A 23,294-nucleotide genomic window follows, 5' to 3' on the forward strand; every position below is an offset into this window, starting at 1 on the left:
ATTTCATGACAATTTTTGCCTTTTTCCATCTCTTGATCCTCTTCTAATGTGTCCTTTGTGTTCCAGTGTAACCTGAAGATGGATTAAAGAAGTCTCTGAATCACTTTGGGGTTTCAGCTTGTTGTTTGCAAGACATAACAAGCATTTACCATTTTCTTGCTGAGAAGGATGAGTCTGTCACTGTATGTCTGTGTGTACATGTGCAGAAGAAGTAAAGCTCAGCCTCTTTTTGAGGAACACACTTCACTGAACAGTCCTTTTGCAGTTTCTCCACAAGTTTTACTTTTTCCACAAATCCATCTTAATCAAAGGGACTATTTTTAGTTCTTTTTAGTCCCAGAACAAATGAGTGCACAAGTAGCACTAGGTCAAGTGACATCTTTTCATCTCCTGAGAGCAATAGAAGCATGTTGTTCAGCCTGTAATGTTAATAATAGTAATGCTCTTGGGAATAGCTCAGTTTAAAACATTGTGTGCTGACATCTTTTGCCTCCTATAGAAGACAGCACAGAAAAAAAGAGGATTTTTCCCATTATATTGGAAACAACAAAGAAAGGGTGAGCTGAAACACAGTTAAAAAAGCAAGGGAAGCCTTTCCAGTAGCTTAGTTTATGACTGCAGCCCATCTTGGCCAGTAGGAGATGTAAAAATTAATTTGCGATTAGCAGTTATTGTTGGAATTTTAGCATCTGTTTATACTCAGAATGCATCATGAATAGCCCAGCAGAAATGGTCTGAATTTCCAGTGATGACACAAAGCAATAAGATTGCTCAAGAGTCATATCTGCCTCTCTAATGACATAAAAGGCTGCTGTTTATTAGAAACAAGATGGTGAAACCTTTATCCAGAAACTTGGAACCTTATCAAATGGAAAAGTTAATTCTGTAGCTGAGAAAAAACAGGAAGCAAAGCAAAAAGTGAAGAGGTTGAGTGGTAGCCTTTAATGTAACCCAAGTCTGAAAAAGTTCAGTGCAAGTGTTGCATTCACACAGCCAGCTTATGCTTCTGTAAAGAGATTTCTCAATAACAGTCTGGTGATGCCTTGAAATATATATCCCTCTTTTCTTGTTGACAAGATTGTTGTAATCAGGGCTGCTAGTAATATGCATAATCTTACTAATAGAATGATTAGCTCAACTCTGTCAATTTAGTGATTAATGGAGGACAGATTTTGTTAAATTACAAATGCCGTTGTATTTTGTTTTTCTGCTGATTTTATTTCCTCTCATGTTGCATCTACCACCCACAAACATTCCACTTTCGTACATTTCAGATGCTTTTTCCTTCGCTTCAGTTAAAATGCATGCTGAGCCTTTGGCTGAAATTCTGCAGAACAGCTTTCTGGCTGAGCAAGATAACTCTGTGCTTGGTTCCTTGCCTGATTCAATACCACATTGATCATAAGGGTGAAACTTTGTTCTGGAGGGGATGAGTGCCTTTTTTCAAAGTTTATCTGCTAATTGGAAGAAAGTAAAAGGTTAGATTTTAGGCCAGTTATCAGCAGGAAAAGATCAGATGAAAGAAGAGCATCTCAGTGGGACTCGTCATTCCTTGCAAGAGAAGACTGGAGTATTAGGATTAATAGCTGCAATGCAGATGAGTTCTGGGCTGCTCCAGCAGGAGTGATGCTAATGCTTTCCATGCCCTTAGACTGACTGTTGCTGTCCTTACATGTGCTTTCTTTTCAGATAGCAAAGACTTCTTAGCTCATCTCAGTCTGGTTTGGGGTAGTATCCTAGTAGCAAAGCCTTACCTTTCCTGGTTATGTATCTCTGGTCTTTTCACTTGTGAGATTCTTCCACATGCTGATCTGTCTCTTTCCTAGGGCAACTCTTGTGATGTCAGGCACAAATGTCTTGTTTCTCAAATTCTTGTATTCAAAGTTCTTTATAAAGTTAAATTAGTAATTTCTTCCTTTAGTGCTTGCACCTTTGAAATTCTTGTTTAACTGTCCAGTTTCCCCACTGAGCTGTTGCTGGAAAGCTGTGTAAATTTTCAGCTGTTTTGATCTTTTCTTCCCAAGCTGATCTCTTCAAGCCTTTAGGACGGGATGCTGAAGAGCAGCATCACAAATGCAACCAAAGCATAAATATTGTGCTGCCTTCATTGTATCTAAACTAAAATCTTACTTGGTTCTGGTAATTTGCTGGTACTCTGCATTAATACTTTTCAATCTCATGTTCCCCCTAACACTCTCTTCCATGGATATTAGTTTGTTTGCTCAAAAGTAGGGCTGATTTTATTTTTTCTTCACTGGTTCTGATAATTTTGCCTTACTCGTGTCCTGACTTCTGTTCAACTTCTCCTAAATTAGCCTTGTCTGAATTTCATTACTGTGCTGTTTACTTCCTCTTCTTGCTCTTATGAAAGATGAAAATAGCTTTAAACCTTTGATGTTTACACATCAGACAACAGTCAGTTTGAAAATTGTTTTCATTTTATTTTACATAATCTTCTATTTAATACAGTCTTTAAGCCAAGTAGCTTGGCAAAGAAAGAATAGTATTTCCTTCATTGCTGCCTTGGAGAGTAAGACTGACATTTCTTTCTCCCCACACAAAGATGATGATCTGCCTGTGAAGCCCAGGAAGGAGTGGATTCACATGGACAATGTAGAGTTTGAGAAGCTGGAATGGATGAAAGATTTGCCCTCACCTCGGCAGAAGAAAACCAAAAAGGTTTGAAAGCAGAAATGGATACTTTGCATGTTTTGTCTGGATCATGCTTCTCAGCAGTAACAGTTTTGAAGGCTTCAAAAATGAGTCCTCTGGCTACTCAGTTTGTGGGATTTCATCAGGTTGAAAGATTCTCGATTTTCTTTCACAGGAAGAGATAGAGGATCAGTTCAGTCTGTAGCACTCAAGAGAGCTAGGAAGTGAGAGTTGAGCCATTGTAATCCAGGATGAAACAGGTGGTGTAAAACTGAGAAAAAGGAAAGATAGGAGGTTGGGGTTTGAGAAGTTGAGGCATGAGGAGTTTTTAAACTGTCATCTTCCACTGGGTGATGTAAAAAGTGTTATTTTAAGAGATTAATTGAGTGGACAGCAATAGAAATAATAGTTTTCTCCCTCCACCCTTTTGCTGTAGGGAATGCAAGCTCGATTCAGTTTAAAAGGAGAATTGATTCCTGCAGATGCTGATTTGCCAACACATCTAGGCTTGCACCACCATGGAGAAGAGGCAGAGGTAGGTGGCTGTAATATAATAGAAAAGGTACACATATTTCTGTTTTCTGTGTTTGATTTGGTGGATTCCTTTTGTGTCAAGCTTTTTAGTGACAAAAAAAAAGCCTTAAAAAAGTGCAGTAATTTTTCTTTAGGAACAGACTCCTGAAGACAGATTGTGTCTGCGTGCATGAACTGAATTACTTCCAGAAAATTGTTGATGGTTTTTCTCTTTAATGCTGTTAAAGTTCTGTGGTGCTGGAAAAAGGTGCACATACTTCCTTTGCTTAAGAAGTTCAATTTTCTCCTGTGACATCTGAGATTAGAATCTCTTCTGCAATTGCCACAATGAGGCAAACAACATTGGCTTGCAGTTTATCTTCTGTTACACAGTATGTTACAGGTAATCTTATTTTAAGGGGCCTGGTTTTAGCTGTAGTCGAGAGTGTTTTTTGTTTTCTTTGTTTTGTTTCCCCTGCCATTTAGAGAGCTGGTTATTCTCTGCAAGAGCTCTTTCATCTGTCTCGCAGCCAAGTTACACAACAGAGGACACTGGCTCTACAGGTCTTAGGTCGTATTGTTCAAAGGGTAAGTTGCTTTAAGGAATTTCTCCCCATAATTCAAGTTTCTGGTGGATCAGGGCCCAGATTCTCTGGTACTAGTTGTTTATTTTTTGTTGTTCAGTGAAGATGGGCAAAGTCACCAGCAGGGCATTCTGTTTCACTGAGGATCCTTACTGTTAGATGAGGTAAATGTTGGGATATAACAAACTGAGGTGCAGGTTTCTCTGGATGGTTCCAGGGTATTGTTCTTCTAGGTTGTTTCAAGTGCTGTTCAGCGGCAGTGGTGCAATTTCAATTCTCTTCTTAATTTGGATGCAAGTTGATTTTTTTTTGATGTTACTTTTGTGACAAACCTATTCTTGGCATTGACCCTTTCACTCCTGTTGTCTGAGCCAATTTCATGATGTGCATTTTCTGTAGGAGGTGAGAAAGAGCTAGGCCTACTCATAGAGCAATGTGCCAAGAAGAGAAGACAAAATGAATACTTATGTGCACATTTCCACCTAACTTTTGGAGGAAGTGCAAGCATTCCCCCTGATGGCACTGGAACAGAGAAGAAGAAACATGGTGGTTTTGAGAAGGGTGATGGGACAGAACAGGATGAAGTCAAAAGATGAGTGCAGACTTTAGAAAGAAGGGTTTCTTGCACTAAGGAATTGTAGAATGAATGGAGGATAAAATACAGGAAGAATAACCACACAGTTTAGCAGTTTCACAGTAGAAGTGGAAAGAGGCAAAGATGCAAAGTGTTGAGATGTGACAGCGCAGAGGTGTATCCAGCTGAGATGAGACAGTCTTGACCCTGGCTCTGTCTGGCACTTTGCAGGCCAGGGCTGGAGAGTTTGCTTCCTCATTGAAGGGCAGTGTTGTGCGTCTGCTGCTTGATGCCGGCTTTCTGTTCTTGCTGCGCTTCTCCCTGGATGATGCAGTGGAAAATGTCATGGCAGCATCTGTTGGTGCCCTCCGGGCTCTGCTGGTGTCACTTGATGATGAGGTAAGATAATCATTCAGGGTTTGATTTTATGCTGAGCTGCTTACAGGGATCAGAATGAGAAGACATGGTAAGTAGCTTGAACAAAGGTTTACTGGATGTGTTAGCTTAATGGTGAATAGAATGTCATTGCTGAGCTTTGAGACAGACAATGGAGTGTGTTATCCCAGTTTGAGAAATTCAGGTATCTTTTCTCCCCTCCTGTTTGAATTAGCTCCACTCTATGATTAAATTCATTGCATGCTGCTGAGTTTCTTCTTCTTTCAATATCTTTGCAATCTAGATCAGGCCACTACTAATGTATATGTAGAATTTATCTTTTTAATATGTCCTCTTATGTTGTTTTCTTATTTCGTAGTTTTTCTGCTTCTTAGCAGATTAAATATTCTCCATGCTTTCTTTTATGCCTTGTAATAATGCTGTTTTCTTTTTCTCTCATTGTCCATTTTCTGCTATTCCCGTGTGGTTTTGTAACACTGATACATACCTAATTTTGCCTGTTTATGTATTTATTTTCTCATTGATGCTTTTTCAGTTGTTAAAAGGTTGACGCTTCTTTTAGATTTTCAGGGCTACTAGACAGCCTAAAGCAGCTAGATTAATATGTACTCCTGGTTGGACAGAAGCAGTCTGTTATAGGCAGAGCATGCTGTAGACTGTGTTACAAATTCCTTTTTTAAGAGCTGCTTTTCTCTTTGACTGCAAAGGGGCTGGTGATAGAAGAGATGGGATAGAAGTCCCCTGCAGCTTCTACTAGGCCTGTAGAGGTATCCCTAGTAGTAGGCAAGACAAATAAAGGAGTAGGTAGCTTTCTCCACATTTTGCTATTTCTCTATCTATGAGCCTAATGGAGTTCTGCTAGATGAGTCTGCCCACCCATTGTAGGTAATTAGTACAGTGAATCAGCTTCTTAATGTGCTTTTTCTCTCTTCTGGTGTTACTCTGGTTTATAAAGTGTCTGCAGCACTCTGATTTTTCAGATCAAAGCTGATAGTGTGATGTCTTGTGTAAGCAGGGATTGCTGACTCTTACTGTCAGAAGCAGCACTGTGAATGCTGTGTCAGTATATTTTTTAACCCAGAGTCCTTCCCAGGGTCTCATGTTGATGAATTTCAAAAGGTCTCTGAGAAAGGTAGAGCTGGAAGCTCAGCCTTCTGCTCCAGGATTTGTAAGGCAAATAGGATTTATCCACATTATAGACACAAAAGATCAACACGCATAAAAATCATGCTGTTTGAAGGTTTTGTTCATCCTTCAATGGCTATGGGAAGGAAGCAACTTTCTTTTCCTTTCCATTGATGACCCAGCTACCTCGTCTTAATGCTTTTCCTCCTCTTGGTGGATGGAAGACTGTAGTCCCAAACTCTGTGTTCCAGATGGACTCATGGCTTCATCCCCTCAAGTCTGGCCTCTTCTGACCATGCCATTCATTCACCATCTTTAGTTCACATTTCATTGGGTTTTGTTTAATGTCTGATAATAGCTTGTGCTTCCTTGGTACTTAGCAATTGAAATCTACCAGTACTTTTCTGACTAATGTGGTGTTTGTTTCTGATTGTGGGTACAGGAAATGAAAAATTTTAGCAGTTATTAGGCAGTGCAAGCATTTGATTTGGCTGTCTTTCATATTCTAAAGCATTTTGGGGGAAGTAGGTCTGTTATGGGAGCAATCCCCTCTCTGAAGAATTGAAACTATTACCCTAGTTGGGCTATTACCCTAGAACTTGAAAGTACCTGGCACTGTCATCGGCTGTGAACAAAAAAAGAGGTTTTTGCTCTATTTGCTGAGGGATGTTCAAACAAAAGTGAAGCAAACATGAACAAATAGACCAGGCAGTCTTTATTGTATCATATCAATTTTTGCATGATCTTTCTGTGTTATTTGTGGCCTAAGTTCCACACAGGTCCAAAAATAGGAAGCCAATAAATACCAAATTTCTATTTGGTGCCTAGAGCCTTGGTGGTTGTTTTATTTACTTATTTATAATCCTAATTTTTTTCCAGTTAAACTAAATTTCTGTTAGCTGTGTAGTGAACTTAATTCACATCACAGTAATTCTTTTTAATGGTTTTTCCAAATCTGTATGTGTGTCATGCCAAAATAATTTCCCTGAAAAAGCATTGAATTCTACTTGTATATGATTAGAATAGCTTTTATTGTCTTCATGTTTTCTTGAGATTATATAGGAATCAATAAAGCATTCTGTATTTAAAAGCATCCCCAAAAAGTTTTTTGTCTTTTTGTCTTTCTTTATGAAAATTTTATGTTTTAACCCTCCTTATAGAAATATCTCGATTGGACTTTCTCATGGTACCAAGGGATGGCTGCATTCCCCTTTGTCCCTAATAATGAGGAGGAGGAAGAGGAGGAAGAGGAAGAATTAAATGGAACAGAGAAATCTCAGGATAAAAAATTAAAGGATGAAAACAAGCCAGACCCAGATGTGGCCCGATATGATGTTGTAAAGGTAATCACAGAGTTAGACACAGAATCTGTTTTGGAAAATAGGCTCAGCACAGTGCCGTGTGTGCTGTTGAAACATCCACCCTCCTGTGCATGCTGGACAAGAACATTCTGAACAAGAATTAGAACTCTTTCTGGCTGTTAGTCTGTCATATATTACCAGAATGATAGTTTTATTGGTCTCTAAAAGTGTTGAGACTTCTGTGATTTCAGTATCATTAATATCTCTTAACTTCCTCTAGGGAATTCAACAACAGATACACTGATGACCTTATAAGGCTTCCTCAAAGACTGTATACAGACATGACTTTCAGGCTCACTTACTTGAATTAAAAATGAAAAGGTTCCAACCATTATTAAGTTAAACAAGAATATTACAGCTAGATAGTTCAGAACTAGTACTAGATTTGTACAGTGATACTTTTTTTTATTTGACATAAGATGGCTATTTACCATTTCCCCAAACGTCATGTTTGCATTTGTCAGATTAAGATTTTTACAGCGTTCAGAAGGAATTCCTCCCACATTTTAAACCTAATCCTGTATTTTTGATATGAGATCTAAAAATAGCAAACTTTATCTCAAACTCAGCCTCTTGCCCGCTGCAATTAATAAAACCTGTGATCACATCACTTAATGCTTGAGCTTGTGTTTAAACAGCACTTGGTCTAAAAGCATCATTGGGTGAATGAATTGCTGTACTTGGGCATTTGGTCTTGTTTAGAGGCTTCATGATTTCAGATGTATTCTGCTAGGTGTTTGGCACTGTTTAAAAAACGTAGAAAAGAGTGGTATAGACAGATAGACAGGAGACTAATTTGTGATTCTGTAAACTTTCGTGGTTCAGCATAATTCACCTTGATCTGAGTGGTCTGAACTCAGAAGGTATTTGTGATGAAATTCTCTGTTCCCATTGCTGTGCAGTTCCATTTCACACTTGCTTATTATAAGTCTGTTACCCAGTTGTTCCACATAGTTGGTAAAGGAGTATTTAAACTAGCTGCTGAACTTGGTCAGACCTAGAGCTACAACTTGCAATTTTTTAAAAGTATCAGTAATATGAATTCAGGTATTGAGGATTTGCCTTTTCTCAGGACCAGGAATACATTGCACCCTTACGTAAAATGATGATTTGTTTCCTGGCACTGCCACTGATCATAAAAAAAGTCACATCATCCCTATACATCTCTTTTCTTACTGCAAAATAGGAATTTGTCTGTTCTCTGTTTCTGTCAACTTTCTCTGATGTGACAGGTACTCTCAGAGTGCTGCATTAGCTGGAGGTGGTGTCTAACCAAAATTATTCAAGGTCCACGAGAACCTTCTACACCAGCAGTAGGTTTTAACAGTCTTTTATAGGGAAGGTTATTTCCCTGTCACTTAGAGTTTTATGCTCTGTAAAACACATGTATCCAAATCCCTCCAGTGATCTGATTCAGAACAGAACTAAAGTTGTTTCTGCTCTGTTCAGATAACTCTTGCTCATTTGCCAGCATACTTGCGAATACACAGAAACTTTCTTGTTTCATGTCTGCTAAATTTAAAACAGTCTCTGAAGATGTAATCTCCTTTTGGTTTCCAGGAATTGAAAGACAGAGAGCACTTGTTTAGACCCTAACCAATTTTTAATTATTTTTTTTTAAACACCTTCCAGGGACTTTTGAAGACAAGGATCCAGCACCGGCTGAGGTACATCCTAGAGGTGGTGAGACCTGTTCCAACAGTAGTCCTGGATATACTGCACATCCTCACCCATATTGCAAGGCACTCCTCTGAAGCGTGCAGCCAGGTAAATCTCCCATTGTATGAGTTTGGGAACGACAGAGACACGTTGGGAATAGGGAAGAAAGATCAGGTGAAGTTACGGCAAGGAGATCAGACAAACTTATCTGTTTTGCGTGTCTTCTGCTTGTTTGCATGACTGCATATCTTTAGTTATTTGTGCTCCCTGCTATTTCTCTGCAGCTGCTTGACTGTCCTCGATTGATTGAGACCATTGTCAGGGAATTTCTCCCTACTCAGTGGGATCCCAAAGTGGCTGAACCAGGGTTTTTACTTACCAGTCTCCATGGAGTTGCTTGTGCCAGTGCTATGAAGTTCATCAGGGTGTTGGCATCTGGAGGCCGAAATGCAACAGCCAGGCTGGTGAGTGGTTCTTGGAAAAGCTTTTCTGATTGAAAGGCCTTTGTTCTCTATGCCTTACTTCCTAAATAAACAAAGCCAACTGGGGGTGACTGTGAGCTGAAGCTGAAGAAACCAGGGTGATGAAGGTGCATTAATGTGTTTTGAGGGAATTGTTGACAGTATCATAATAAAGATGCTTCTCCTGCATAATGGTAGTTGAGCTTTCTCAAGCTTTACTCTGCTTTTTTATGGTTTGTGTGGTGCACTCATGAAAGTCACAGAGGCCAGCAGGGTGATACTGACCAGGAGTAGATGTTTAGAGCGTGCATTGATGTGTGATGCTCTGTACACTCCCATGTTTCAGGGATAGGCAGACAGTATAAGACTGTGTAAACCAGAGACAAATTCACTATCCTTGTGTTTTACAACCCTGATTGAACTTTTCTGCCATTAATTTGTTTTAATAACTCTGTGATAATTCATCAGAGTTTTCAACTCCTCTTAACTTCTGGACAGGTTTTCAACTTCAGAGACAGTTACATTCCCTCATATAGGTTGTCATGCTGGTGCTATCAATGCATGAAATCTACCAAGAGCAGCACTCATTACAGTGCAAAGAGCACTTCTCTAGGCTGTTTGGTTCACTGTTGTTAACAGCACCTAACAAATTGCTACCCAGGAAATTGCTACTGTCAACAGAACACCAGTCTGTGCTGTGAAATATAGAGAATAATGATGGATAGTGGGATATTTAAAGACTGTAAGCAGTGCTAGGAACATAACAGAATAAAATTCAGATATTTTTCTACTTCAGGCTTGGTGTACTCCTGGTATTTCAAGGTATGCAAAAATTGCTTAGAAGGTTCCTGACACTCAGGCTTTGCTACTTTGGCACTCTCATATGCTCTGTTACATGCACTTAAATGTGGGAGTGGAAGATAATAAAAAACTAAATCAAAACCATCAACGTAGAAATTTATTTTAGCTAACAACAAAGTTCTTCCATCTTCCTTCTGGAAGTAAATTTGACTTTGTCCTCTGTTCTGTAGGAGAGGTGTCAGAATTTATAGTTTTGACTCATCACCTCCTTTGCTTTCTTGCTGGTGTGCATTGATTTCCCTACAAGATGTCTCTAAAGCATTTGAAATTTAAATTACCTATAATATGTCCTTGTGCTGTGAAAAAGACATTGTTGCCTCATTTGTTTAGACAGAGCACAGAGAAGCTTTTGTATGTGTGGGAGAAGGAAAGAGAAGCTCTTTTTTATGGTTAAGTAAAAATACCCAGATGTAGGGGAGGATAAAAATTATTTCTAGAGAACTGCAAATGAGTCATGTCATGCTTAATTCAATACCAAAATAACCTCAGAACATTTCCAAGGCATCAGAATTCTATAACCTTATGAAAGTAATAGGCAGGAGGTACCCTTTGCATAAAATAAACACTGAATTATAGAAAGACTTAGATTGTAGAACTTCTGAAACCCATCTAGTGTGACCTCCCCAGAAGAATGTCAGCATCATGACTATTTATAGAAGGAGAATTATATATTTTTTTAAAAATCAGTTAAATGCTGTGGAGAGCATCCGAAACAGGAGTGTGTGTGTGGGGCAGACACACCTCCATCAGAAATTATTTAGGTGTAGTTGGTTTGTATTAGGAATAGATCAGGTATCCCATGGCATCCCTTCCAGGAGTACTTCTCTCTTAATAGCCATTGACCATTTAGTGATCCTTTGTAGTCTGCTCCTTAAGACTGCACAAAATAAAAGCAGATTGGAGCAGTGCGAGAGGAGTTCAGGGTGAGCTGAATTGAAATCCGCAGCTCTTTGTGCGTGTCAGAGCAATGAGGTAACGCTGCATGCAGCTGATGCTCCTTATCCCTTTGTCTTTTTTGTTCTTGATCCTTTTCCTGTGGTTTGTTTTACAGCTTAACAAATTTGAAATGAAGAGTCGGTTGAGTCGCTTTATCGCTGAGTCCCCCCTGGACGTGCCCCTGCCGAGGGAGGAAGCCGTGAGGCTGAGCACCGAAGCGTTCCGCCTGTGGGCTGTGGCTGCTGCCTACGGGCAGGCCTGTGACCTCTACAGGTACTCAGAGCTGGAGGGCACCCCAGAGGCAGTGGGCATCCTGTTCCAAAGGGGCAAATAGAGGGCTCTCCAGGCTCAGTCTCTATTCTCTTCAGGGTGTCTTACCTCACTTTCTCTTGCCTCTTGCAGTAAAACTCAGTTTCTAAGGGTATTCATGCTGTGTACTGCCTTTTTCTGGTTGTTCTCCTGTGTTTAAGCACTGTTATTTTGTTTCTCCTTTACAGTGGGAGACTACTGTAGCTTTTTAGGGCTGCATCTTTTTCCCCTTGAAGGGATGAATAGTCTGTGCCTGTATGACATCAAAACACGTGGTTTGCAGTGCACCCAGGACTGAATCTGCTTGACCTGGGGGCAGTCTGTGGGCAGCAGTCACCACACTGAGAGGGGCAGACTGGTGCAGACAAACTGCATGATGCATGGACTTCCAGGGCAGGACAAGTTCTTGTGGCTGACCACCAAGGTCTGCACCTGGTGTAGGTCTGACCTACCTCAAGCATTTAATCTTCTTCCTGTAATTGCATTGAATTGGAAGAAGAGAGATGGCTATGGAGTTGCTCTGAAGTGGAGTAAAAGGGAGGCCAGTATTGAGTTTCAGAAGGGAGATTCTCATCCACAGCAGCATTTTGTGTTCTTTGGCACAATCTGATGTATGATTTAAAAAGAGTAAAACCTGTATATACTGTTTTAACACTGTAAATAATGTTGAGGAAAGAAACAGCAGAAGATTCCTTAAAGTTTCAAGATTGTAAGTGTGGCTGAGAATCTGAGAAGTATTCCCCAGAAAGAATAAAATCAAAGTAGTTTTTTCAAGAGGTAATGAGAATGCTTGGAGGCAGAGTATTAGTTATGTCTCATTCAGATGAAATTGGAATAGCAGTAGTCTTCCTTAGTCATCTTTTTTCTATGTCAGTTTATTTTTGTTATTGTGGTGGTGGTGATGGTTCTCATAATCACATTTTAGCAATCTTTATAAATAAATAATTTGGGAGTGTAAAGAAGATAAAGCCAGATTCTTCCAGTGGAAAGTGAAGAGCCAATGGGCACAAATGAAAATACACAAAATTCCACTGAAGTGTTTTTACTGTAATCTTTACTAACTTTACTGTAAAGGTGATCAAACACTGGACCATTGTTGCACAGCAAGATACTGAACTCTCTGTTCTTGAAGATATTAAAAATCTGAGTGGACATATCCCTGTGCAATCTTGCTCTTGCTGGCCTGTGTTGAACAGAGAATTGAAGTAAAAATGATCTCCAGAGACTCTTTCCAACAATATCTATTCTGTAATTCATACTCCAGTGATCTCTACCCTGTGCTGGTGAGGATACTGCAGTCCCTGCCTGAGTTGATCAGTGGGAAGAGCCCTGTGGTTGAGTTGTCTGTGCAGCGAGCTGCAGCAGTGGTTACTCTGTTGACACATGTGACACAAACAGCAGGATACACGGCAGAGCTGCAGGCCAAGTTGAGCAGGTAGGCTCTCTAAGTCACCATTCTGTGCATCTCAGTAGCTAGCATCCCATCTTCCCTTTCTTTGGTTTGGAGACCTGGTTGTCACCTTTTTTCCCCCTCATTTTCAGTTGTTTACTGTCCCACACGCGAGCCTCTGCATGGTGGGGTGTATTCCCTCTGACACAAGATCAGAAGTAGTGTCTGACAACTGTATGCCTGCTAGTGTGGCCAGAGGCAAGAGTCAAAATCTACATTAAGCTTGGGGGCATAAAGGGCACTGTTAGCCAAATGCCCTGCTGAGAGGAGCTAGGATGGCTGCTTTGAACTTCCGTTGGGAGTAAAGAAAGGAAATGTCTTAAGGTTTGGAGAAAACCAAACCTCTGCAGAAACCAAGATGACTCCAGGATTAAGAGATGGTTAGGTTTTGATAAACATCAAAGCAGTAGGATTTGCTGCAGACACTGGTATTTTTTTCTGGTGGAAAGCAAAAAACTCTTTAACTAAAGCTGAGTACTGAGATAGCACTTCTGGTAAAGCTAGAGCATAGCTCAGGGGCAGAGTAGTGCAGGAGAAGAAACTTCAGCTTTTGTAAGTACATCTACATTTATCCTTTTGCCTAAATTATTTGGTCTGGGTTGTGGGACTATGCAAAGACTTTCCCCTTTGTTAATCTGTTGGATATAATTTTCTAGACATCTTTCTATTAAAATTAAAGATTTAGAGAGACAGTTGTTTGATATTTATTTGCTATCCTGTGTCATTCTTCCATTGTGTTTCAGCAATAACTCAGAAGATAGTGAACCAATTCCACCTCCTCCAATAGCATGGAGTCAAGTGTCAGGCTTACAGCCCTTCCTTGAGACAAGTCTGAAAAAAATCCTTCAGCAGATATCCCAGACAGAAACTTGGCAAACTCTCCAGCCTCTGACCACAGCTTGTGTGATCTTCTTGGGAGTTTATTACAGTGCTTACAGCCAACAGGTAAGGCCTGAAAATACAGACTGTCTTCTCATCTCACCAGCATCAGCTTCTGTATTACCTCTGAAAACTGGAACTTATAAGTAGTCTTGAAAAAAACAGACATTAAAGCATCTAGCTGAGCCCTGATTTTGTTACCACAGCTCGTATCTAGGCTTCATGACATTCAGGGTCACTTAAGTCTGCTAACCCTATATGTAAAATATCTGTCTTCCTATTTTGTCCTTTCATCCTTTGGGATCAGAGTCTCAATCAAGGTATGTGGTAGTGCTGTAATTGTTCTGATTTACTACAGAGCATGAAGCAAATACAGTGTAATTTTATTTGGCAGTCGTTTTTCCTAGTGGGATAAATGAAGTAATGCGTTTTTGCATTTGCTTTGGTCTGAGAGCTTACATGTGGACACCTACACTGCAGTCATCTGGGTGGAACATGGAGCATTAAGGGTCATGCCGTATGAACTTTGGATAGGAAATAATAAAGATAAATTTATTTGTTGGCCCACTGACATTCAAGGTCAAATTCTGTAACACACAGTTGTAGTATGTGGTCATCTTTTAAAGTGAATCTTCTGAAGGTGACATGTCAGTGTGATGCTGTTGAAGAATAATGTCTTGTGCTTTAGCTACCTTAAAGATTCATGTTCTAAAGATGAATGCAATTTTCCTCTTTACTGCCCAACTGACATGTCTGAGTTCCTACTTGGGAGAGCTCTGTCGAAGGTGTGGGGGTAATTTAGTGGCTGTAGTTCTTCACACTTGTGCAACTCCTCTGAAACTTGCCGAAAGCAACTGAGTTTATTAGTTATGGCTGGGGTGGAAACTGCCAGTATCTCTCAAAGATGTCTTCAGGGCCCTGAAGGTTGGTATACCTTTCACAGGCTGTGATTATGTCCTGAGCATTAGAGAACCAGAACAGCCAAGGGGTTAATGCTCCTTTTTAACCTTTATGGATATTCCAAAAGAGTGGCTGAGGAAACGATTTTTTTTAAGTCCTTGAGTTGTGCTGGGTTTTTGAATTTCCACTTAAAAAGAAGTTCAGTCATCCTGTAGTTAGCTGATTAAAAAATAATTTTGTACATAGCATATTTGAATAGATTAGTGCAAAGAACTTGTATAGTAATTAGATTAGTGTATACTGGGACCTTCTTGTAATATTTTTGTTAGACTATTAAAAACTAAGGTTAACATCTTCACAAATGTTTTACTGATATCTGGAGGTGGATTTCACCTGGGGGAAAATCAGATTTTATGTAATGGAAATGAATATTTCTGTATCCCAAAGCAGCATTCTAATGAAGATAAAAAGTGTTAAAATTTGCCAGCATGTTCCTTCAACCTGGAATATTGCTTACTAGGGTCAGAAGAATTTGGATGATTCTGTAAAAGCCACAGTTCCTCCTCTGTGCAGTGTTCATCCACAGTCATGCTTTGATGGTTAGGTCAATCACACTTTATGCAGCTGATTTTGTTTGTTTGTTTGTTTTTGTTTGTTTGTTTGTTTTGGTTTTTTTGGAGACCTTCATGGTGCCACTCAGATTTCTCAAGTTAGTTCTGATCATCTTTGTGTCACCTTCAATTTAAAATAGAAACATGTAGATGGTAGGGGGAGGGGGTGTTTTTTTGATCTAGCCAAGTTTTTATTTAGGGAATCTTGATTCCAAGGATCTCATATCTTGCTTCCAGCCAATTAAGAATCTCTAGGATGCATTTTCATACTTGAGTGTGAGAACACTTTGAGGTGCCAGCTCTCAGCTTCCACACTATGAGCAGTGAGGCCAGCTCTAACCTGAGCAGTACCACTGTGTAGGTGATGGGGTCTGGCAAAGAGGTAATAAACAGAGGAAGTAAATAAATCAGTCTGTCCTTTTGCTATCACTGGATGCTGTGGTCATTCACTCTCTTTTCCTGTCATTCTCCATGTCTTCTACAGCCGTCGGTCAATCCAGTTGACTGCTTAGAGGAACTGGAAAGTTTGACATTGGAGGTGCTGCAGCCCCTTCTCAGCCAGCCAGCCATAGACAGCATGTGGGACTTGCTCAGGTAAAACCATTTCACTGCCAAGATGCTGTTGTCAGAAGCTGAGAGAACCCCATTTCTATACTGCACTGTGTGACAGCTCTTCCCCCCGCTCTCCTCTTTTCCCTATGCAATATGCCCCAGGTATGGGAATTGGAGTACAGTAGGGCTATGTCTACACCCTGCTTTGTCCTCTCCCCTCTCACAGAAAAGACGTCATGCCTGCAGAGGTTTTCAGCTCCTCCTTTTCTACTGGTGCTGCTGCATCTCTGCTTTGCCGTGTAGTTGGGGTTTTCATATCGATTTCAGATTATTTTAGTCACTCTTGGCTTTGATTCTTCTTTGGTTTCACTAGTCTAAAAAAATAGCACATGCAGCATTAGTTGAGTCCTTCTTACAAGATGAGGTGAGTGTGTGAGTTCATGTACTGTTCATGTGCTCTGTATGGTGCTGCTTATGTAAAAGAATTTAACTAGATTCCCATCTTTTAGCTCCTGCAGAGCTTCACTTGGGCTTTGAAAACCCCTGCAGAGAAGTGCAAAAACAGATACCAAAATGTTCTTCCAGACATTTGGATAACATAAGCTCTGGCTCTGGAACAGTTAAGCACAGCAGATATTCTGTCTTTCTGCTGTAGAGGGAGCCTCCTTACTAGGCTGTGATTAATCTTCTGGAGTGAGGAATCTAAAAGGCCTGAGTTGTAGTCAGAGAGGCATCCATCCACCTCTGAGAACATCTGATATAAAGGGCACTTGAATTTTTTGTTTTCAAGTGGTATTTGAATGGTTGCCAAACAGCTTGGCCCATGTTCTTTCATGACTGAAAGTGGGATCTGAAGCTCTTGGCACCAAAGCTTCCAGCACAAGAGCACTCATTAGACCCTTTTCTGCCTGTCCTTGTGATCTGAAGACAGTGGATTTGTGATCTGAAGACAGAGGCTATAAAAGCTCATCCACAAGAATTTTTGCTGTTCTTAACACTTGCTGGTAAAAACCAGAGTCAGCTGATCTCTGCCCTAATATTTTTACAATTTTGTCTAAACTCTCTGGGCAGTTTAGGTCCAGGAATTTTCAGGGTACTTTGTGAGCCTCCACGTGTATATGCATCTTCTACATGTTATACCAGTGGTAGAAAGAGCAATGCATTTGAGCAATTAGTTTTCTGCCATAGAGTAATGATATAAATCTTTGGCAGGGTTTGCCCTACTACCCCATTTCCATTGAGCAGCTTGCTTGTGGTCACTCTTCTTTGTGGTGGTCTTACCTATACAGACATGATGTATCTACTCTGGGTCCCACAAGCAGTGCTGGTGTGGAGAACACATGCCAAGAGTGGTCTGCACAGTCATGTTCATCTACAGTAAAGCTACGTCCTTTCTGAATACAATTTAAAAATATGCATTTCATTAGTACATAAAGGGCAGCATTTTTGCAATCAATGTCAATTTTAGATACAATCTTTTCGGTTTTGCCTACAAGTTTATTATTGAAATGTCTTGAGTGGGTGGGCAGCCTTATTAGCCTGGTGTGCATATGTATGTGGGGAATGGCACATTTTTTTTGAATCAAAGGTCCAATACTTTCAGGTATTTGACATCAGAAGTGCGTCACTGCATCAGTATTTCTGATCATCATGACCAATTTAGCTGAAGAGTTCCTGACAGCTCACTGGCATTAGCTTGTATGGCAGTAGTGCTCGGTGTACCAGCTGAGAGACTGGCTTTTTGCTTTCACTGTCTTCAGGGCTTCCATTTTACTGCAATGTGTGGTGCAGTTCAGGTAGATAGCAAAAAGATAATGCCTCAGCCCTCTGAATAGTTTTGATTTAACTCCTCTCTCTTTATTTGTTCACACAGGCCGTGTTCTGCTTTGTGCAACCCTCTGTCCTGTTCCCCAGCACCAGAATCTGTTGGCAGCATTGCATCTCTGAGTTGCACTGGAGGCAAACCTCCTTTGAGCCTGGTTGGCTCCAAGTCACCTTTCCCCTTCCTCACTGCCCTCTTATTTCTCATCAATAACATCACTCACATTCACAAGGGCCTGACCAGCAAGGTGAGAATAAACATTTTCACTGTAAATTCTAGGTGAATGATGATATACTTGTGAGGGAGGTTAGTGTTTGTACCATCCCAGGCATAAAAGAGATGTTAGAAGGACTGTTAAAAGCAAATTGTTGTGCATTTTAATTTTCAAAATATTAAAGTATTGTGGAGAGAAACAGCCCAACTTTCAGAACAATTGGGATGAGGATCAGAAAAATATCTTGTCTTTGAATTCCAATATTCAGTTGACACCAGAAAGCTGGAATTACAGAGCAGGTGATGCATAAAGAATGGATTTATAAAGAATGTTGAGAAGAGTTGAATAACTGTTGTTCGGCTAAACAAAATATATAACTTGATTGTCGTTGGAGGAGAAGCATGGTTGAAGCATATATAACAAAGAAGAATGGGGTAATACTAAAGAGGAGAATGAGTGCTACAGTGCTTCTGAAGAGGGTCCTTCCTACTATGGTTTGTTTTGAACTGCTAGAATGAGTGAGGCATGGAAGATTGCAGACCCTAAAGAGGAAATGTCTGAGCCCTAGAAAGATGGAATACCTAGCATAAGCTTTCTCAAAGCCTTCCTGTGTCACTTTGTGTTGAATTATCTGATTGGCTACTAAGGGAAATACATTTTAAGCCACTGGCCAGATTTCTGCCTTGGAGAACACTGTGGAAATTGTAGGCAGTGACTGTAGATTATCTGTGGTGGGGATAGTCATGATGGATGCAGGTGAGCCCTGAGAAGAAAAGCAGATATTTATAAGGCTATTCTTAAATATAGCTTTTGGAGTAGCCAACAGGAATTCGAATGTGAGAATGTGAGAGAAGGTAGGGGATGGGCCTTGGAGAGGGCTGTGTTTTGCTTTCCTCCAAACACAAACTGTTGTAATATTATTTGTCTCCATTTGTGATTCCTTTATAGTACAGCTCTGTGCTGGGCGTCAGAGGCTTGAAGGATTATCTGCATCAAAGTTGGCAGACTGGACCTCCCTCTGTGACTCCCTCATCTGCGTGGATCCTACGCCATGAATATCACCTGCAGTACTTTGTGTTAGCATTGGCTCGGAGAATGGTATCGTTATTAGTCCTTTCATTTCTTTCCCCCAAGGAACTGACTTCACTGGCAGCAGTCTTCATCTCCCTGTTCCTTCTTGTATGTGACTTAGGTCTGGCAACTCTTCTGCTGACTTTTATGACCTATTAGCAAAAACATCTTTCCAGTCACTGATGGGGGGATTTAGTTCCAGAATACTTTGGATGGAAAAATTCTATTTTTGCCTTTCTTTGGGATAGAGTAAGAACAAAGTTTTCAACTGTGTTGCTAAAAAAATATCTGACTATCTAAGGCAGTAGGGGAAGCAGAAATATCTCTTGGTATGAATGCTGACAGCTCTTGCAGTCTGCCTCAGTCTTTCACTTTGCAGCAAGATCTGCATCTTGTTTGACCCTCCTGTCCTTGTTGATTGTCTTGTTGACAAATGATAAAGTGCTTTTATCTGTTGTTTTCCTTCCTGTACAGGCAGGCACTTGTCCGGATTACGCCCAGCATGCCTCACTCCATCACTGTGTTGCCATGGCATTGCTAAGCCGTCTGTTGCCAGGGAGTGAGCATCTGGCTCACGAGGTCCTACTGGATCTTGCCTTTAATCCAGAGTTTCTTCCGTAAGCTTTGTGTTTTTTCCTTTCTTTAGTCTGGTATGTGGTTAAAACATGAGGAAAATGGAAAAAACACTTTGGCAGTGCAGTTTTGTCATAATTTTGTCCTTTAACAGGGCCTGTAGTTAAATTTTACTTACTCCAAGCGTGGAGCTGTCTAATCAGGCAAGCAATGTGGTTGTATATTTTTCTCTGATGTACCGGTGTTGAGAAATGTGACCAGTTTCTTTTGATTTCCTCTGTGACAAGGCTTGTGTGACTCCTGATAGAACTGAACGTCCCTAAGGCCTAGCATTTACCATCTTAAAAGTAGGGAGTCTAGAAAATAAATGAGAATTTGACATCGTCTGAAAAGCTTAATGAATCTTCCTCAAACCCTTATTAATCAAGTTCTTACACAAATATTTGCTGATTTGACAAATGCGATATCTTCCACCTTAAACTGGAAGAAATCATGAGCATCTCAAATATGAATCCTCTCATATCTGGGCAAGAAGATGGTAGCAGTTTATCTTGTTCATCTCAATCCATTTCAAATTAGGCTTGGTGTGTCTCTGTAGGAGGTTGAACCAAAGTGCTGTAAGGAGAGACTGTTTTTTCAGAAAGAAGGAAAATTTGTTAGTGGATTTGTTTATGTGGTGGTGTTTCGGTTCTTTTGTTGGGTCAACAAAGTGGTGAGTCTTTGGTCTGAGATTGTGGCATAAGGATTTGACAAACACCCTCCACATGCACAGTTTCTATCAGTCTATGTGGTTCCCCTGAGCTTGCCACTGCCAGCTGCAAAGCTACTGTTTCAAGAATTGTCTTACTGGTTTTTCTAGGCCTTATCTGATATGCAGTATTTCATCTCAGCACTCTCATAACTGTGTTGGTAAGTAGGCTGCCTCTCTGGACAAGGGGCTTCAGCCTCCACACTAGACTGGCATTGTGTTTTCATGGCACGGCCTCAGTGGTGCTAGTCAGCAACCAAATGTGGTTCTGTGAATTCACTGTAAATACCAAAGCAGCTGATGCTTTACAGGCCATCTGTATTAGAATAGCTCAATGGTGTAGAAAGTGTTGAGTGCTCTGTTCCAGGAGTACTGTAGAGATGAATTTATGTGATGTGTTGTTTGTTTGGCATTTCAGGTGTTTGTTTCTTTGTTTCTTAAACTGTTGTTTCTCTTTACCTTACAGTGAAGGGAAAGCTGGAGGGCCAGAAGCAGCTGACTTCTCTGATATTCTGCATCTGGGCACCAGTGCCAAACTGGCTCAGCCTGGCTCTGCAGCAGCATTTCTTCCAAAGGTTACTCGTGGTGCCCTGCTGAGAGAATCGTACCAGAATCTGCCTTCCATTCGTTCCTGCTACCTCTCTCACTTTGTCCACTTGCAGCCCACCCTTACACGTTCCCAGGCATCCTACCAAGGGCGGAATTACCTCATCCAGTCAATGCTGCTTCCTGAGGTCAAAGGGCCCATCCTGCCTTCAGACTGGCCATTCTTTCCACTTATCAGCCTCTACAACAAAGTGACTAATGCAGAGACACGTGGGGCTATACTGAACTCTCTCCCACTTGATCTCATCAACACTGTGACCTGGAACCTGCAGTGGGTCTTGTTGCTGGAAACCTGGCGTTCTAAAATCCTTCAGAGCATCCCTACTGCTGCCAAACTTGCACGCCTTATGTGTGTCTTCCTCACTGGCAATGATCTCTTTCTAGAGGCACCAATCCACCGCTACACAGCTGCCCTTCTCTCTGTGTATTGCCAACCCAAGGCCCTGGACTCCCTGAATCTGGATGCTCCTCTCCCTGGTTTAGCATCCTTCCACGATCTCTATATAAATCTCCTGGAGCAATTTGAGGGTGTCTCCTTTGGAGATCCACTCTTTGGAGTCTTTGTTCTTCTACCTCTTCAGAAACGTTTCAGTGTTCACCTGCGTCTCTCTGTTTTTGGGGAGCACACAAATATCCTGCGGGCGCTGGGAGTGCCCTTACAGCAGGTAATCCTGGCTTCAGTAATTGCCAATTGCCTGTCACTCTATATTTCTTCATTACTGAGCTCTTGCCTGTGATTCTCTAACCTTGATTTTTGTGTATATGTGGAGGGCAGGACTTGTGAAATTGCTAAATCTTCAGTGGAAACTGTCCCAAACCTTGCTTGGTTTAACCATTGAGAACTTATAATTTATAGGTTGTATGTATGAAGGGCTGGTAGCACCCTGTGTTCTGCTACAATTACTTTTCCCTTAAATAAGTGTTTTCACACCTTGGTGAGAAATTTTTCCTTGCCCATGCATAGACAAATAGTCATTTTCCCTCTCAACCATTTTTCCACATATAGTTATACTGGAATTGAGCTCTATTGAGTAATGGCAAGAAAATTTGGTCTGTCAAGTGTAGGACTGCATTTCTCTTGAGTGAGCAGAGCACAAGAGAGAGAATTTACTGAATCTGTCAAAAATACTCTGTCCTCTTATTTCATAAGCACACATCTTATCTGTGCAAGAATCAGCTGCAGGGACAGGACCAGTAAAACATCTCTCCATGAAGCTGAAGAGGTCTTGACAACACTGGTCACATCAGTCAGGGTGGGCTGTAGCAGCTCTGCTGCAAATGGGGGTCATGCCACTGGGGTACATTGCATTATAGGAGGGCATGCACAAGCAAGGGCACCCTGGAAGTTATGAACTTCCTCTCACTACTTAGACCCTGACAAAAATAGTAATGTTGCCTGGATGGGTTTGTTGCAGTTTCCTGTGCCTCTTGAGCGCTACACTTCCCCTCCTGAGGATAACCTGAACCTCCTGCGACTCTACTTCCGAACGCTGGTCACTGGTGCACTGCGACACACCTGGTGCCCTGTTCTCTACGTGGTGGCCGTGGCTCATGTGAACAGTTTCATTTTCTCCCAAGAAAACACAACACAGGTAGGTAATGGATAGCAGAGCTTTAGGGCTGCAGTCTTTGGGTTTTGCATCTGCTCTCCCGATAAAAGTCCAGTGTGGCTTGTGATGAATCACTGACCTTTGGGACTTGAAAACAAAAATTGTAAGCAAATGTATTGAGGTCAGCTGTTTGAGAATCCACATATGAGGCAGCAGCTTTTGTTCATTATACCCTAATGTACTTGAGTTAATGGTAGCCAGTCCTACCTAAATTTTTGAGGTCAGCAATTATGTGTTCTGTGGTGTGGGAGGAAGAAAGGTGATCAGGCAGAGAGAGCTTGTAATAGGTTTGGCCTCTGCTGTAGCAATCTTAAGGTGCGAAGTACTCTTTTCTTTGACTTTGCTTGAGTAACCAAGCAGAAGGCCTCCTATGGCCTTGAGGCCTCTATCAGTGAATAGTTGTGCTAACATTTCACCTCTGATCTGCAGTTCTACCTGAAGGTTGACAAGTCAGCTGAGATTCAGATCAGGGAAAGGAGCAGAGAGGCAGGAATTAGGTGATAAGGCATCTCAAGCATTTTCTGCTGGAACAAGCTGCTCATCATTATAATGAACAAATCATCCTGGAGTGCTGTATGCCCCTGGGCAAAGGTATTACTGCACCATATTAAGGAAAGTATGTGTTTTGTTCCCAGGAGACAGATGCTGCTCGGAAAAGCATGCTGAGGAAGACGTGGCTGTTGGTGGATGAGGTAGGATTTGTAAGATTCAGCTTATGCTGCTGGGAATTAAGTTTTCCATACATGGAAACTCTTACAGACTTGTGTTTGGCTTTTGAAATTTGTGTTTAATTATCTTGCTAATTTGAGAATGAGAGGAGATTAGCA

The 23,294-nt window shown here is 41.0% G+C and overlaps 1 protein-coding gene across 2 annotated transcripts in view; it reads left to right on the forward strand.

Moving 5' to 3' along the window:
• RPAP1 (RNA polymerase II associated protein 1) overlaps positions 1-23,294 on the forward strand; it is a 38,428-nt gene that overhangs the window by 12,352 nt on the left and 2,782 nt on the right. For both annotated transcript variants that reach the window (XM_083863494.1, XM_083863495.1), the window contains exons 8-24: positions 2,564-2,679; positions 3,089-3,187; positions 3,652-3,753; positions 4,555-4,722; positions 7,005-7,187; positions 8,838-8,972; positions 9,149-9,328; positions 11,238-11,395; positions 12,696-12,866; positions 13,625-13,826; positions 15,756-15,865; positions 17,697-17,892; positions 18,808-18,957; positions 19,405-19,547; positions 20,718-21,522; positions 22,273-22,449; positions 23,103-23,159. In XM_083863494.1, coding sequence (XP_083719620.1) covers positions 2,564-2,679; positions 3,089-3,187; positions 3,652-3,753; positions 4,555-4,722; positions 7,005-7,187; positions 8,838-8,972; positions 9,149-9,328; positions 11,238-11,395; positions 12,696-12,866; positions 13,625-13,826; positions 15,756-15,865; positions 17,697-17,892; positions 18,808-18,957; positions 19,405-19,547; positions 20,718-21,522; positions 22,273-22,449; positions 23,103-23,159 — 3,152 coding nt within the window. The remainder of the gene's footprint in view (positions 1-2,563; positions 2,680-3,088; positions 3,188-3,651; positions 3,754-4,554; positions 4,723-7,004; positions 7,188-8,837; positions 8,973-9,148; positions 9,329-11,237; positions 11,396-12,695; positions 12,867-13,624; positions 13,827-15,755; positions 15,866-17,696; positions 17,893-18,807; positions 18,958-19,404; positions 19,548-20,717; positions 21,523-22,272; positions 22,450-23,102; positions 23,160-23,294) is intronic.

The sequence above is a fragment of the Zosterops lateralis genome (genome assembly GCF_965231275.1).
Source record: "Zosterops lateralis genome assembly, chromosome: 6".
Classification (NCBI taxonomy): domain Eukaryota; kingdom Metazoa; phylum Chordata; class Aves; order Passeriformes; family Zosteropidae; genus Zosterops; species Zosterops lateralis.